Source organism: Urocitellus parryii, chromosome 3 (assembly GCF_045843805.1).
Source record: "Urocitellus parryii isolate mUroPar1 chromosome 3, mUroPar1.hap1, whole genome shotgun sequence".
Taxonomy (NCBI): Eukaryota; Metazoa; Chordata; class Mammalia; order Rodentia; family Sciuridae; genus Urocitellus; species Urocitellus parryii.
The window spans coordinates 134103485-134119574 of NC_135533.1; the positions used below are offsets into that span (position 1 = coordinate 134103485).

General features: G+C 60.7%; 1 protein-coding gene across 5 annotated transcripts in view; it reads left to right on the forward strand.

Moving 5' to 3' along the window:
• The window catches only part of Scarb1 (scavenger receptor class B member 1), a 56118-nt gene that overhangs the window by 20924 nt on the left and 19104 nt on the right, over positions 1 to 16090 (forward strand). For all 5 annotated transcript variants that reach the window (XM_026402981.2, XM_026402979.2, XM_077796067.1 and 2 more), the window contains exons 2-7: positions 6887 to 7044; positions 9129 to 9270; positions 9525 to 9728; positions 11700 to 11795; positions 12778 to 12893; positions 14781 to 14947. In XM_026402981.2, the coding sequence (XP_026258766.1) occupies positions 6887 to 7044; positions 9129 to 9270; positions 9525 to 9728; positions 11700 to 11795; positions 12778 to 12893; positions 14781 to 14947 (883 nt within the window). The remainder of the gene's footprint in view (positions 1 to 6886; positions 7045 to 9128; positions 9271 to 9524; positions 9729 to 11699; positions 11796 to 12777; positions 12894 to 14780; positions 14948 to 16090) is intronic.

Here is a 16090-nt window from a genome sequence, read left to right on the forward strand (position 1 = left end):
GGGGTGGCAGCGCCCGAGAGCCAGCGCCATCTGCCCTGGCCCAGCCCTGGCCCTCCCTCAGCTCCCACCCGCCCCACGCCTCGCCCTCCGTGACCCCCGACCCAGGGGTCGGTGAAGGCAGCATCCAGCCTGGTGTCCCTGTCCCACACCGTCGCTGGCCGTGGCCTGTCCCTGTTGGGGAGCTTCCCCTGTGTGACTGTGTCACCATCTGTGGTCCCCACTGCCCAGCTGTTCCCAGTAAGGCCACTCTGAGGGGGACCGTCTTTGGTGGCCATGCAGGTACCTGGAGGTGCCATCGCGTGTCATTCAGCGTCCCCATGGAGAGTATGCCAGGACCCCCCCACCAGCTCTGGAGGAGCCTGGGGCTGCTGCACCCCGGCCCTTCAGTCCAGCCATCCCGTTCTGGCCAAGGGTCCCAGCAGGCGCTGAGGACATCCCCCACCACCAGGCGCCTGGGGCTGGTGGGCGGCTTGGGACATCTGGGGACCCAGCCTCCTACCCTCTGCCCCACCAGCTTCTGGGTGTGGCCTCCATCCTCGGGGCACCTGTGGTCCCTGGTGGCTGCTCTGTCATGACTAATGCTGGGCGGCAGGAAGGGGACCGGCCCCCCAGACGCACGGGAGTTTCTGGTACGGATGGTGCCAGGGGGTCAAGCGGGGTGATGGGGGGGCCACTTTGCAAAGGAGGGCTTTGTTTTAGTTTCTTCCTTTTGTCTGTTTTCCCACTGTGGTGGCTGGTCCCCAAGCCTGGGCAGAACCCAGCCTGCCGTCCACACCTTGCCCGGAGGTGAGGAGGCTCAGAAAGGTCTCCTGGAGCAGGGGCCACCTGCATGGCCACCTTGGGGAGGCAGCTCCTGCTGGGGCAACGGCCGAGCAGAGGCCGGAGCTCGGGACCACAGCGAGGCCAGCGTGGCTGGACAGAGGGAGCCACAGATGGGAGACGGAGCTGAGAGGGCGGCTATGGGAGCGCAGTTGTGCAAGACCTGTGGGTCACTGCCAGGAATTCGGGAGCCACAGAGGGGCTGAGCAGGAGGACACCCTCTGGCTTGTGTCGAAAGGGCGATTCCGGGGGAGCCTGGGGTGGGGGGAAGCAGGGGAGACGGCTGCCCATGTCCACGTAGTGGAGAAGAGGGGGCAGGTCCAAGGCTCGCACCGGTGAGACCTGGAGCCAGGGGAGGGGCGGGGGGCGGTGACTAACCGGCTTGGGCAACGAGTTCTGGGACGTGCGTGGGTTTCTGAGAAAGATTTTTTTAAATTCTTCTTACCTTTGCCCTTCAAAAGCAAAAGAAATCAGAGCATTAGTCAAAGGCGTGGTGTCCCCAAGGCTCAGACTGGTCCTCTCTGCTCATTCTTCCCGCTGGCCACGGCTGAGCCCTGGGAGCCCTGGGATCTGTGTGTGGCTGGTGACCAACAGGAGCAGGCAGGATCTGTCCTGTCCCAGATCTGGGCCTCCAAGGTCAGCATGGCTCCTGGGCCAGGGTGTGTGGTCACTCTGGAGTCCGATTCCTGTTATCCCTGGAGGGGGAGTTGGTCTGTGTATTGACCGCCTGCGTCAATGATTGACTGTGCGACTCCCGTGCACCCGAGCCGGGTCCAGGAGAGGTGGGGACCCTGGCCTGACGGGGACGCAGAACCTGGGGCCTGGTCTCCCCTGCACCCCTGGCTTCAGTGAGGCCTTTGGCCTCCGAGCCTCCGTGTCCACACCTGTGAATTGGACCGCTGACCCTTTAGTGAGCTGGCCTGGGCAGAGTGCGTTCTGACCCGTCAGTGCTGGGGAGGGTCCACGAGGTCCTCTGTGCCCCTCTGGTCCCCAGCGCCTTGGGGGCAGGACCCGTGTCCTTCGTCTTTGTGTCTTTAGATCTCACAAGCGCCTGGCAGGGCGTGAGGGGTGTGTGGTGGACGAACTGGACTCCTGATGACATCAGAGCAGGGTCCTTGGGGGCTTTATTCAGGAGGTGGCCCCTGGGGACTGGGGCTTGGCTCCGGGACACAGCAGGAGGGCAGAGGCTGGCTGGAGAGGGTGGTGTTTGGCGTGGAGAGCCGGGGTGGTCTTGGAGTGGCCAGAATGGCGGGAGCCCACTGGTAGTTTCTGCCTGACATTAAGTGCCACCTGTGTGTGTGCTGCAGCCTGCCCCTCAGCCTTCACAGCCACCTTGCCCCCACCCTCCCCTGCTCCCGGCCCAGCCAGCCCATCTGCTTTCCGTCTCTGAGAACTTGCCTGTTGGGGCCATTCCTCCAGCAGGGTCAGGCAGAGTGGCCCGTCTGTAGCTGTCTGAGCACCGTGCGTCCAGGGCTGGTCTCAGGGTGGTGGGTGTCCTTGTCTGTGCCTGGATCCTTGGGGACGCATCTTGTTTCTCCTCTCCTTTGCTCTCTGGACATCTGAGTTGTCCCTTTTGGCTACTGCGAGCAGAGCTGTGGGGACCTTGGTGAGCGTGGTCATGAGAGGCAGGGTCTTCAGTTCTTTCCAGGGCCCTCCTGGAAAAGGAGGGGAATGTGGCAGTCTGGTGCCCTGGTGGCAAGCTCTGCCGGCCCTGGCGTCCTCAGCCGCTTGTGTCATCTGTGCAGAATCATCTGCTGGGTCCTTGCCTGTCCGTAGTAGATCTTTTCTATTTACAAAGATCACATTATGGTTCCTGGACTATCTTGCGAGGCGTGGCCTGGACATGGAAGGCCACACTTATCCCAAGGACATGGCGCCGTCAGCTTTCCACACAGCACACAGCTCTGGTGACCAGCATCCAGACCAGGAAATGGGGTTTGCTCCTGAAAAGCCCTCTCACCTCTCCCCACACCAGACGGCCATTCTCTTTTTTCAGTCCTTATTTTGAGACAGGGTCTCCATAGCTGCTCAGGTTGGCCTTGAACTTGCAACCCTCCGCCTCAGCCTGCTGAGTCCCGGGGATCTCAGGTGTGGCCTCCGCGCCCACAACACAGGGCGATTCTTACTGGGCCTCTCTGTCGTCTGTGCTGAGCCTCAGTCCTCGCCCGCTGCCTTGGTGTCACCTTCTTTTCACGCGATGTGACCGCGATAACGCGATGACACCTGCCCTTTGCTTTTACCCCCAATGTTCTGGATGCAGTGGACACGACAGGTCGTGGGTCTGCCAGGGACAGCAGTGCGCTCAGGTATGGCACTGCCAGACGCGGCTCCCACATGTTGAGTGTGCAGCTCGATGAACTTAGGGCTGCTTTATTCAGAAAAGCTCCAAACTGAGCAAGCAAGTGGGTGGGTGGACAGCTGGGTCACTGTGGCGTCCTGGTGGCCAGAAGGAGAGGAAGCAGGAAAGACGCACGTGGGGACATCAAGCTGACGCAGAGCGTGCTGTGAGGAGCTGTGTGGGGCCCTCGGGTCTCTGCTGGCTTCAGAAGCAGAACATTTTTGATACATGTGAAGACTTGGATCAGCAGATCTCAAACAGGAAGTGGACTCGTGGGGGCCAGGGGCTGGAGGGACTGGGGAGTGACTCCTGCTGGGGACGGAGAGGAGAGAATGTTCTGGAAGTAGGCAGTGGTGAAGGCTGCACTGCTGTGGGTTTGCTGAGTCACGGCACCATGCCCTCCACGTGGGCAGGGGACACGGCACAGATCCTAATAAAGCCATTAAAAACACCAACATCATGTTTTCAAGCCTCATCTTTCATGTTTGTCCTTCTCAGGGGACAACTTGATTCTCTTTTCCTTGGTGCTGGGGATTGAACCCAGGGGCACTCACCACTGAGCCACATCTCCAGCCCCTTTATATTTTATTTAGAGACAGGGTCTCACTGAGTTGCTTAGAGCCTCACTAAGTTGCTGAGGCTGGCTTTGAACTCATGATCCTCCTGCCTCAGCCTCCCAAGCCACTGGGATTGCACTTTACCCGGCACAGACTTGGGATTACAGGCGTGCGCCATCGTGCCCAGTTTTATCATAGGTGTGTACCTCACCTGTGTGGCCTCCACAATCAAGATCTAGAACATTCCGTCTCCCAGTGCCTGTGTGCAGTCCTGGCCCCTGGTGACCACTGGTCTGGTGTCTGTCTCTCTGTTTTTTTTTCTGTTTTCCACAATGTCAGACGAACACAGTCAGAGTGTGTGGTTTTTGCATCTGGTCTCTTCCCACTTGGGGTAATGCGTTGGGGGCTCACCATGTTGTGGCACGCGCTGGTAGTTGGATCCTTTTTATTGCTGGGTGGGTTCTGTCGTCTCAGGGTGTGGTGGTTTGTCTGCTGACGGGTATTTGGGTCACTTCCATACATCATCATTTTAAATACATACTGTCACTGAGGGACATTTAGGACAGTTCTGTGTCAGAGGCGACTCAGGCTTTCCCCGGGCTGTGTCCTTTGCTGGGGACTCCCTCCCACGCTAGCTGGCAAAGCCTGACTTGTGTTTTAATACCCAGCCCAGGTGTCCCTTCCTCCCCACAGCCTTTCTGCCTTCTCTCTGCAGAGGACTTGAGGGCCTGTTGGGTTGGAGGGAGGGAGTGGCATCCATCAGGACGTGCCTGCCATTCTCTCCCATCTCCAGGGAGGTGATCTTTGGCCTGGGGAGGGGGGACCAGGACAGTACCACAGAACCAGCCCTGTTTGGCAAGAGCCCGTGCCTGTGCTCCTCGAACTGCTATCTAATCAGCTGCCTGGCCCAGGTGTCCCTGGTTCACTGTGACTGAGGGGAGAGCATCCTGCTGGTCAGAAGCAGGGCAAAGTCCTTACCCAACCCAGAGTGCCGGTGTGCAGAGGGGTTACCTCAGGCCAGGGGACAATGTGGCTCACCTTCTGGGTGCCGGGGGCTCGGTGGACCCTCTCCTGGGCACTTTACCTGCACAGACTCGTCCAAGCCCACAGCAGCCCACGGGTGGATGGTGACCTTATGCCCGTCGTAGGGGTGAGGAAACAGAGAGGGCAGGTGACTTGCTCACGGCCACCAAGTCAGAGGGGTGAGCCGGGCCTGTACCCTGCCTGCAGGAAGTGCCAAGTGAGTGGGCTGGGGCCCCGGAGCCCCTTCTGTGGGAGAGATGGACCAGTGGATATCTGGTGACTTCTTGTTTCATCCTGTTGTCCCCAGGACCAGTTTGAGCAGGCCCAGGGATCAGGCAAGCTGGGACCCCGGGGTGCTCAAGGCTTCTCGGCCTCCTCAAGAAGCTGGGCTGGGGAGGAGGTGGGTGGGGGGCTGGTTTTCAAATGGCTTTATCGAGGGGTCACTGACACAGAAGGCGCGTGTGTTGAGCGTATCCGACGTGTCACAGGCACGCCCGCCAGCACATCACGGCACCAAGCACGTCCCCCCTCCCAGACCCCCTCTGTCCTTCATTGCTGCGGACACGGGATTGTGACCTGTGCTCGTGAGGACTTCTCCAGGGCCTTGGGCTCTCTTTGTCTTTTCAAGCCGCTCTAGGGAGCTAGAGGTCATGGTCATGCTGTTCTTCTGTTGGAAGTGGACACTGGGATGGCTCGGTGTGTCTGAGCTGCTGGGCACTGTCTAGTGACTGGTTTAGCACAGGGCCTGGGGCTGAAGGGTTTCCACTGCCCAGGGCCCCCGCAGAGGGGCATGAAGTGGGAGGATGATGCAGGGTCCCCTCATGTGGCTGTGGGCAGGTGGGACTGGGACCTCCTGGGGGGCTGAGTCCCTGCCTGGGCTGCTTCTCTGGGCCACAGTGGGTAGTTCCACCAGCCATGCCAGGGGGAGGTGCAGGGGGGAGCGCAGTGGCCTGGCACAGGACCCCCAGGGGGGTTCTTGCTGCTGTCAGTGCCCAGCACTCCCCAACCCTGAGTGTCCCTGGGCACTGGATGCTCAGTTTGTTGGGGCAGCCCTGCAGGGGACAGCACAGGGGCAGACATGGTTAGCCATGGGCACTTCGAGGATCCCGGTCTTCTCAGGAGAGCCCTCCAGGCTAGACTTCATGGCAGTGGAGGGAGCCATCATCACCCATGTGCCGCAGAGGCCCACTAGCGGAGCCGTGGCCATGGTGTCTCGGCCCTGCTGGACAGAAGGAGATTCAGACCCACGCTCCACTTCCTCCAGGGGACACGTGACCGGGTCTGGACTGTGGGCTCTGGCCTTCTGCCTCCTGGGGGCCTTTGCCTGTGGATTAGGGTTGGGGACTGTGGGAGCAGATGTCCTTGTCCTGGAAGGCTGTGTTCAAAGACTGTGGGAGGTGACGCAAGCTGCCCTGGTTGCCTGGCTTTGTGACACATTGGGCTGCATCTGATAGGCCTGCTGCTAGGCAGAGATAGAGATTACAGGCCAGGTGCACTGCTGGCCTCTTTCCTTCGGCCCTTTAGGACAATTTGGTATTTTTGCCAAGCATCAGGAATCAGTTTTCATAAAAACTTCCATATTTTGGGCTTTTCATGGACTTCTCTGCTCTCACCTCCTGCCTTCTCCCCTCAAATGCTGGCTCCTGTCTCAGAGCTTTGCACCGGCTGTGGTTGCTGGAGCACACGCACCCCTGGGTTCCTGTCCCCCACTACCTTGGTTCTTATTTGGGATTGGGCTTGTGGATTTGTACATTTCAGTCCCTGGTGACTGTCTGGAGTCCCACCCTCTCCCCTCCCCGTCCTTTCACTGGGCTGCGTCATAGCACCTCTCTGGCCCAGGGGTCAACGCCTGCCTTGCCGGCTGGGGAGGGGCTGCCTTGCTTGCGTGCCCACCCCAGCTCCTAGCCGTGAGTGGAGGAGGTGCTGGGCCAGGCGGAGCCCCACCACCTTCTCCTGCCAGCGTCCACCCCTGTAGGTGATGCTGCCCCAGCCCCCCCCCCCCCCCGGCAGCCCCCCCCCCCGCAGCCCCGCTGCAGCCCCTGGCTCCTCTGCAGCCCCCAGACCGTGGTAGGATCGGGCTGCTGCGTGGCTGCTCCAGCCCCTCCTGCCCATGCAGGACCCTCCTGATCGGCCGCCTTCCCGCCCACAGAACGTGCGCATCGACCCCAGCAGCCTGTCCTTCAGCATGTGGAAGGAGATCCCCGTGCCCTTCTACCTGTCTGTCTACTTCTTCGAGGTGCTCAACCCCGAGGAGATCCTGAAGGGCGCGAAGCCGGAGGTGCAGGAGCGTGGGCCCTACGTGTACAGGTGAGGAGGGCGGGGCCTCGGGGTGGGGGCGGGGCCTGAGGGATGCAGCGGGCGCTGTGGTGGGCAGGGCCTCAGAAGAATGGGGCGGGGCCCCATTCTCAGAAATTGGGGCAGGGCTCAGGGATGGGGGGGCTCAGAGGGTGGGCTCAGATGAATGGGGCGGGGCCTCAGAGGGATGGGGCGGGGCCTCAGGGACAGGGTGGGGCTGCTTGCTGAGCGCAGACCGGTTCCCGCAGCAGGCTGGGCGCACAGAGGAAGCTGCGTGCGTGCCGGCTGGTTCTTCATGGAGTTGGTAGGCAGGGCCTATGAATGACACACGCACGCACCCAGAGCAGCCCAGAGCGAGCACCTCCATCCCAACCCCGTGTGTGGTGGAGGACAGGGAGGGCCAGCAGGAGATGGGACCAGCATTTGTAGCTTGTGCTGACCCAGTGCCTGGGTTGTGCCTTTGCTCTCTGGCCTGGCTTGTACCTGGCTGTGGCCCCAGGGGTGACTTTAACCCCGAGCCTCAGTTTGTCCCAGTGCAGTCCAGGGATGAGGACGGCACATGGTGTCAGTGTCAGGCCATGTGCTGCCCAAGTCAGGACAGAGGAGTTGCCATGAGGCTCCTGAGATGTGGGGACACTTGCTAGGAGTGGCCACGCCTTTTTATGAACTGTTTTATACAGAACCCTGTCTCCACACAGGAGCAGCGAGGCCAGTGGTGTAGGGACCCCAGGCTTGGCCGCCTGCCCTGCCTGAGCCTTGGACTGTTCATTGTGGCTGAGGGAGCCAGCCCCCCGAGGAGTGGCTGGCTTCCCGGGCTGGGCAGGCAGAATGTGTTCCCGTTGGCTGGGGGCACAGTCTGGTTCTGAGGAGCCCAGGCTGGAAGCTCAAGCGTGCCTGAGGTTTGGCAGTTGGGCACGCTGGCCAGGGCACAGCCCATGGCACATACAGGACCCACTGCAATGGCAGGAGCAGTTTCCAAGACGTGGGGGACGGTGGGAACACGGGGTCCCATGCGACCCTCTGCCCTGCTCTGTGCCTGGCTCTGCCTCAGGGAGCCTCTGCTGAAGTGCACTGGGAGCTGACCCTGGCTGGCCGCAGCTCACACTTGCTCCTTGTGCCCATGACCTGCCTCAGGTGCATGTGCCAGGCACCATGCTGGTCCACTGTGGGAGCCGCGGAGAAGGCCTTCCGTGGTGGGAGCAAATCAGTGGGCAAGGTCAGGCTTTGGGCCTGCGTGGGAGGGTGACAGCTGGTGGGGTCTGGACTTGTTTCTGGGGGCAGACATCAGCAGCTGGGTCTGATGGCGGGTCAGGGACAACCTCTGCAAAGGGGGCATTTGCTGGAGCTGAGTGGCAGGAAGGGGTGCTGGGGCAGGAGGGTCCTGGGCAGAGTGTGTGCCAAGGCCCCGAGGCAGGGAAGGTGGCCTGCACTGCTGGAGTGCTGTGAACCAGGGCAGAGCGGAGGAGCCCAGGCCTGAGAAGGGGTGGGTGGGATGGCGAGGGCCTCGGGCTGCCCTGGGAGCTTGGTGGGTCCTATAGGTGAAGGCAGGTGGGGTCACACGACGCAGTCTCCTCTTTGGAGGGGTTGAGAGGTGAGACAGTACTGACCATGGCAGCTAGTGTTACGTGGTGCTCTGGTTTGGGTGGCTGTACGTGTTTGGACCCACTTACCCTTTGCACAGCCTGATGAAGCAAGTCTCTCCTGCTCTGTACGCTGGGACATTGAGGCACAGGGAGTCAGTGATGAGGGCAGGGTCCAGCCCTGGCCCTCGGACACATCCCCAGCCATGTGCTTCCTGCCGGCCTTGGAGGAGGGGCTGGCGTGGTCACCTGGTGGACACGGATGCCAGGTGGAGGGAGGGGTCGGGATCGAGGTGCTTTCTGGAGGTGGCTCGGATGAGGGTGAGGGCAAGCAGAGCCAGGCTGTGTGGACAAGGCTGGGCGTCCTGCAGTGGGCAGACAGTGGGGCGGACAGGCAGCAGCTGGCCAAGCTCAGCTTTGGCGCTGTCAGGTTGGGAGGTGCCCCTCCCCAGGGAGTCAAGGTGGATGCTACTGGGGGCTGCGGGGAGCACCCTCCAGCGGCTGCTCTCCCTGCAGAGAATTCAGGCACAAGGTCAACATCACCTTCAACAACAACGACACGGTGTCCTTCCGGGAGCACCGCAGCTTCCAGTTCCAGCCCGCCAAGTCCCGAGGCTCCGAGAGCGACTACATCGTCCTGCCCAACATCCTGGTCCTGGTGAGGCTGCTGGCCGGGGCCCTCTTCCCGGGAACGTGCGGGCGCTGGCTGGAGGGGCACTGGGTGCAGGTGGGAGAACAGGGTGCCCGGATCCGCGCTGGCTCCTCCTCTGGCCGACCTGCCCCTCGGAGTGGTCAAGGCCAGGGTCAAGGCCAGCAGAGGGGACCCACCACTCCCAGGCCCTCCTGGGCTTGGCTTCCCCCTGGCAGGGCCGTGTGCAGCCCTGACGTGATGTCCATCTCCGGGGTCTGCAGGGTGCTGCCATGATGATGGAGAACAGGCCCATGAGTCTGAAGCTGATGATGACCTTGGCGTTCAGCACCCTGGGGGAGCGAGCCTTCATGAATCGTACCGTGGGGGAGATCATGTGGGGCTATGATGACCCCCTCGTGAATCTCATCAACAAGTACTTCCCAGACATGCTCCCCTTGAAGGGCAAGTTCGGGTTGTTTGCTGAGGTAAGTGTGACCCACGCAGCTTGGAAACCGGTGACTGGCTGACTTTGCAGCTGGCTGGGTAGAGACTCTGACGGATGAGTGTCAGCAAAATAGGGAATTTACTGACTCACGCAATTGAAAACTCTTGGGGGTGAGTTCAGGTACAGTTCGATCCAGGCTCAATGATGGGATTGGGGCTCACTCAGCTTAGGAAATTGGAGGCTTTGCTGGAAGAAATGGGAATGATTGCTGGGGAGACAGATCACCAGTGTCAACCCCAGCTCTGCTCTGAGCTGCCTCCTTTATCCTGTTCTTGACCCCTGCTAACCTGGTAGGGTCACTGATTGGGCTCCCCAGCCAAGATCAATCCAGGTAGCATTTGACCCCTGACCTCTGACGGCTGATGTGGGCCCTCTGGAAGTGGAATTCCGTGGGCTCCCTGGATGTGTCAGTCTCGGCCTTCTCTCTAGGCTCTGCTGTTCTGGTGTAGATCGGGGTGGGGGGGGGGCCTGATGCTGAGCCTGGGTGTGTCCAGGACGGCAGATTCTGGTCCTGTGGGTGAACGGGCAAGTTGGGGTAAGCAGCACGGTACTGTAGAAGCATCCACATACCCCACAGGGCCCGGCAAGTGGAAGTTCTCGCAAAGTCAGCAGCATAGCTATAATCTACGTTTGACCGTGTATAACGGAAACCTCAAAATAACTGTCTGGTGGTCAGCTGTTTAGTGCTGGTGTGGCTTCGGGGTCTCCAGTGTCCTGGAAGCCTTCTGCCACTCCTCTCTGCCATCCTGGGGATGCAGTTGCCATGCTCAGGATAATCTCGTGGCTCAAGGAGGCGGCTAGAGTGTCAGCTATCACATCCTTATTCCAGGCAACATGGCAGGAAGGAAGAGGTGGGGGGGGGCTGGAGGGAGAATCGAGGGTGAATCGAAAGACCCAGCTGTCTCCTGTGGGGAGGGGAGAAACCAACTTCCTCTTGTTTTCCGTGGGCCAGAAGCGAGTCGCGTGGCTGCACCAGCTGCAGGGAGTTGGGAGGTGCAGCCTTCTGGGAAGGTGGGTGCTTCCCTGAGCCAGGCGTGGGTTGGAGATGAAGGAGAAAGTGGGGGTGGCTCTGGGTAGGGCAGGCGGTCTCTCGTGTGCCTTGTCTGTCCTGATGCATAGTCAGCAGTGATGTTAACAGTCTCTGACACCTCAGCGTCCCCTGGGCTGGCTCATGCTGTTCCTTCCTCCAACAGCTCCATCTGGGCAGGGACTTGACAGAGGCACAGCTCTTGGAGGCCAGGGTGGGAGAGAGCACTTCCGGACCCCCACTCTGTCTCTCTGAGCTGTGCACATCTTCATTCTGACCTGGAAACCTGCTTCTGGGGGCACTGAACACCAGGGCCTGGCCTCACTCTCTAAAGGCTCCATAAACTCAGGATCAGCTAGGGTTATGCTGCCTTGACAAGCAGCCCCGATGTCAGTGGCTGAAAGCAGCAAACACTGATTTCTTGGCTTGTACTCTGTGTCCACTGGGTGTGACCAAGGGGCCTCCTGCTCGTGGTGGTCACTCAGGGACCCAGGTGAGGGAGGCCCAGAGTTGACACACACTTCTGTCACCATGGCTGCGGCAGAGAGCTGGGGAAGTGCCTGTGCCCAGTCCTTCAAGTGTCCACTGGCTGTGACATCAACTTTTGCTGCCCCTGGCCATGCTGTGTTTCAAGTGGGGTGATGGGGCGGGAGTGAGCCTGCCATTCACCTGGGCGGAGAGGGACCTCCCTGAGTTAGAAATTTCAGCCCTCAAAAACCAGTAGGGTGGGCCTCCCAGAGGCCCAAGTTGGTTTCTCTTGACCCCAAGATGCAGGGGACGCAGCAGTGAGGGACCTCCCAGGGGAGGGGGCGCACTGCTGGGGGTGCAGTTGGGGTGCAACTGGGGGTGGCTTGGCATCCGCGTTCCCTGGGCCTTCACCCTGTCCAGAGGCTCAGGGAGACTGTCCTCTATCACTGTCCGCAGATGAACAACTCGGACTCGGGGGTCTTCACCGTCTTCACAGGGGTCAAGGACTTCAGCAGAATTCACCTCGTGGACAAGTGGAATGGGCTGAGCAAGGTGAGGACCGTGGGTGGCCCCAGCCTCAGGGACAGGTCCCTGGGGACCCTTCTTGAAGCCGGGCAGGGGCAGCTGTCCCCCAGGAAGGGCGTACTCAGGGTGGGGGTATCACCCGTGGTGGGTGAAGGCTGTGCCGTGGAGGACACCGCCCTTGCTTTGCCTGATTCTTCATGTACAAGGAATGTCCCCCGAAACACTAAAAATAAAACCAAGGCGTGTATTGAACACACGTGAAACTCACGTGATACGTAACGTATGTAATATCGCCCTTGGTGCCCGAGGCCCTGCAGTCTCCGCTCTCCCTCCCAACCACAGAGGAACCCAGGAGCCCACGGTGGCCGTTGGGGACAGTCTTCCTGTCTGTTCTCACCCCTCGTGTGCCTGTGTGGACCCAGAGAAACGCCATTTTCCTTCTTTGAACGCAGTGGGCCATCTCCTGCGCAGGTCCTGCAGCTTTGGCCTGTGATTTCAGTGGTCCCCCTGGTGACCGCCGCAGAGACCCGGGTCCTGGGGACAGTCACCCCAGAAGGGCCTGGGTGGCGGGATAACCATGGCTAATGAATGCCGTGAACATCCTTTCTGATTGTTTTTTTTTCAGTCTACAACATGGGCGAGCACACGGGGGAGGGATTTCCAGTTTTCCAGAGGGTGGGGACAGAGTGGCTGGTTTGGGTCCGAGCCTTGCTCCCGGGAGAGTCCGGGCCGCCCCATTAGGATCTTGAACGGCCGGCCACGTTCCTCCATTTGCCTGTCTTTACGAGGCGTCTGTCCACTTCCACTGGGGCAGGGAGAGGTGGGGGGCGGGCACGTGGCACAGAGGATGTCACCGGGTCCCCAGCAGAGTTATGTGGTCAGCGTCTGTGAGGGTGCGGTCGGCCCTGGGACCCGAGTGGTCGTGCCTGGGCGGGGGCTGGTGCAGTGTGCACCTCCGGAGTGCTCCCCGTGGCTGTCTGAGTGGCCGGTCCCACCTCGCTCCTCACAGGTCAACTTCTGGCATTCGGATCAGTGCAACATGATCAATGGAACTTCTGGGCAAATGTGGGCACCCTTCATGACCCCCGAGTCCTCGCTGGAGTTCTATAGCCCTGAGGCTTGCAGGTAACCCCGCTCCTCGGGCCCTGTGGCCCCGGCTCTGCAGCCGTCCAGCGGCCCCGGCTGTGGGCTGAGGACAGCTGTGGCCTCCCACAGCCCTTTTCCAGGTGTTGCCAGATCTGCTGGCCCATTCCGGCCACTCTGGGAATTCACGAGGGCACCCTTGACTCTCTGCCTCCCCGTCACACCAAGGAGCCCTGCTCCGTACCAGGTGTGGGACGGGATGGCAAGAAGGACACAGTCCCTGTGCCCTGGGTGGTCACTTCCTGTCAGGGGACTCAGGCCAGTGCACAGAATGTCACAGTAGAGTGCTTTTGCTGGGCGTGTGTGGCTGCTTTAAAAATAGAACCTCAGGGCTGGGCTGGGGCTCAGCAGCCGAGCACTCGCTAGCCCAGGTAGGCTCTGGGTTCGATCCTTGACAACACATAAAAGTAAATAAAGGTACTATGTCCACCTACAGCTAAAGAAATCTAAGAAAAAAATAGAATTTTATTTATTTATTTTTTTTGTGGGCTGGGTATTGCACCAAGGGCCTCGTGTGCTGGGCGAGCGCTGTACCCCTGAGCTACACCACAGGCCCCAGTAGAACACGCTGCAGTACCCGGGACCCAGCCCAGGGGGCGCTCTCCCCCGAGCTGCCCCTGCAGGACTTTTTATTCTTTGAGACAGGGTCTTGCTCAGTGGTCCAGGCTGGCCTCGAACTTGGGGTCCTCCTGCCGTAGACTTCTGAGTTGCTGGGATTGTAGGTGGTTATCAAAACCACCACGCCCGGCTGGAATCTTAAACGAGAAAAGTTGCAAGAAAGTGCGAGTTACCCGTCTACCCTTCCCCAGCGGTTGGCCAGCTCTCCGTCACTGCAACAAATGTGCCAGTTAATCACTCTGGAAAGGGAAGAGGTCTATTTTGGTCACCGTTGGGGAAGCTGCAGTCCATGGAGGGTCAGCCCTGTGACGAGGCAGCACTGTGTGTGACAGAGCAGGACTCCCACCTCATGGCCTGGGAGCTAAAGAGAGAAAGAGGAAGAATCTGGGGTCCCAAGGTCAGGGCACACCCCCCAATGGCCCGGAGACTCCCACTAGGCCCCGCCCCTTGAGGGTTCCAGCACCTCCCAGTAGCGCCACCTGGGGTCCACCTTCAGCACCGGGCGCTGATGGACGGGTTCCAACCACAGGCCCAGGTGCCCCAGCTCTTTCTCTGCCACCCCAGCTGCTGTGCCATGTGCCACCTCCCCTCGGGTTATCTTCGCCCTCCACCACTGAGCGCAGGGTGCAGACCGAGTGCCCCTTGACACCTGAGTACCCAGGGTGTTTTCTCAGAGAAGGGACATTAAGTCACCTCTGTTATCAAAACCAGGACCTTTTCCATGGATCAGGTGGGACTGGCTGTCCTGGGGCCGTTCCGTGAACACAGGATGAGTCAGTTCTCGGCTTGGCTTTCCATCCATGGTCGGCCGAGCCCTCGGATGTGTGGCACTGATTCGTTTTTTCTTTTTTTGGGAGGGGCGGTATCAGGGATTGAACTCAGGGCCATCGACTCCTGAGCCCCGTCCTCAGCCCTATTTTGTATTTATTTAGAGACAAGGTTCCACCGAGCTGCTTAGCACCTCGCTGTGGCTGAGGCTGGCTTTGGACTCACGATCCTCCTGCCTCAGCCTCCTGAGCCGCTGGGATGACAGGCGTGCACAATGGCGCCCCATTTATATTCAGCTTTTGATTTAAAGTTTGTGTGGTGGTGGACAGTGGACTGGCCTGGTCAGGGAGGCCACACTGCATTTCCCTGGGTGGCCCCAGGAGGGGGCCGTTCAGGTGGGCGAGACGGCTCCCTGGGGCGACCTGTGTCAGGTCGGGGGCAGCCAGGGGCTCTGGGGTCATCTGCCCCGTCTGCCCCCTGCAGGTCCATGAAGCTCATCTACCAGGAGCCGGGGGTGTTTCAGGGCATCCCCACCTATCGCTTCGTGGCCCCCAAAACCTTATTTGCCAACGGGTCAGTCTACCCGCCCAACGAAGGCTTCTGCCCGTGCCTGGAGTCCGGCATTCAGAACGTCAGCACCTGCAGGTTCGGTAGGTGTCCTGGGTGGAGGGCAGGAGGTGGGCGGGAGAGGGGCTTATCTGCCTAATCTCTGGCCTCTGTCCTCTGATAATCCTATTAGGCCTGCAGATAGGGAGCAGGGCTGATGATAACAGGAAGTGGCAGGTCAGCCCGTGGCTTAGGGCAGCACACACCTGTCACCTCACAGTCTGTGATCAGCGGCCTGCCACGGTCCAGCCGGCCACCGTCAAGGTCCTGGCCAGCTGGTAGTGCTGTCGGTTCTTTGCCCCCCTGCTCCTGGAGGGGCCCGTGTTCCTCCGCTCACGGCCCTTCCTCTTAGACGCCAGCAAGGTCCTGCCCCTCTGGCCCCCTCTGTGTCTTCCCGCTGCTAGTTTTCAGGACCCTCGAGGCTACCCCAGAGCCAGGTTGTCTGTAGGCGTGGGCACCGGGGAGGCCAAGATCTGCCTCCCACGCCCGTTTGCGCCCGAGAGCGAGGCTTGGTGGGAAGGAGAGAGAGAGGCTTGGTGGGAAGGACCCTTCACCTCGTCCTGGTGCTGGAGGAGCTGGTGCGGGCCCACTGTTATGCAAAACCCTCTTGTTCCGAGGTGTGGGCATGATCACTGATGCCGGCACAATGTCCTGGGTCGTCCTTGCTGCCTCGGGACCTGGGCCCATCTCCGTGGCGCACCCACCTCAGTTGCTCAACTGCTTGGGTGTCAGCTCGATCCCTCCTCACCCCTCACCCTGTGTGCAAACCCAGGTGGTTTCGCCCCCACACGGCCCGGGGCCCTTCCTCTCGCCCACCCGTCTGGCCTCTGGCCTCCTGGTCCTGCCCGCCAGTCCCTGCACCTCCTGTGGCTGTTGGAACTCATTTAATTGATATAAGATTGAAAACGCTCTCCTTATACCACACTGGCTGCAGGTCAGACGCCCAGCCACGTGGCCTGGTGACCGCCATGGTGGACACTTCATGGAGGCCACTGGGCCCCATTGGAAGGCCCTGCCCTGGGCCCCGCCAGGACCCCTGGACAGCACAGGCCTTGCCCTCTGGGTGCAGCCAAGGCCAGACCCTGTGCCCAGCGGGGCTCCGCGTCCCTCCTCTGCCTGGTGGCCAGCCCTGCTCCCACACCCTGTCCTCAAGTGGCCGCCGGCCACTCCCCCGTCAACCCCTGGTC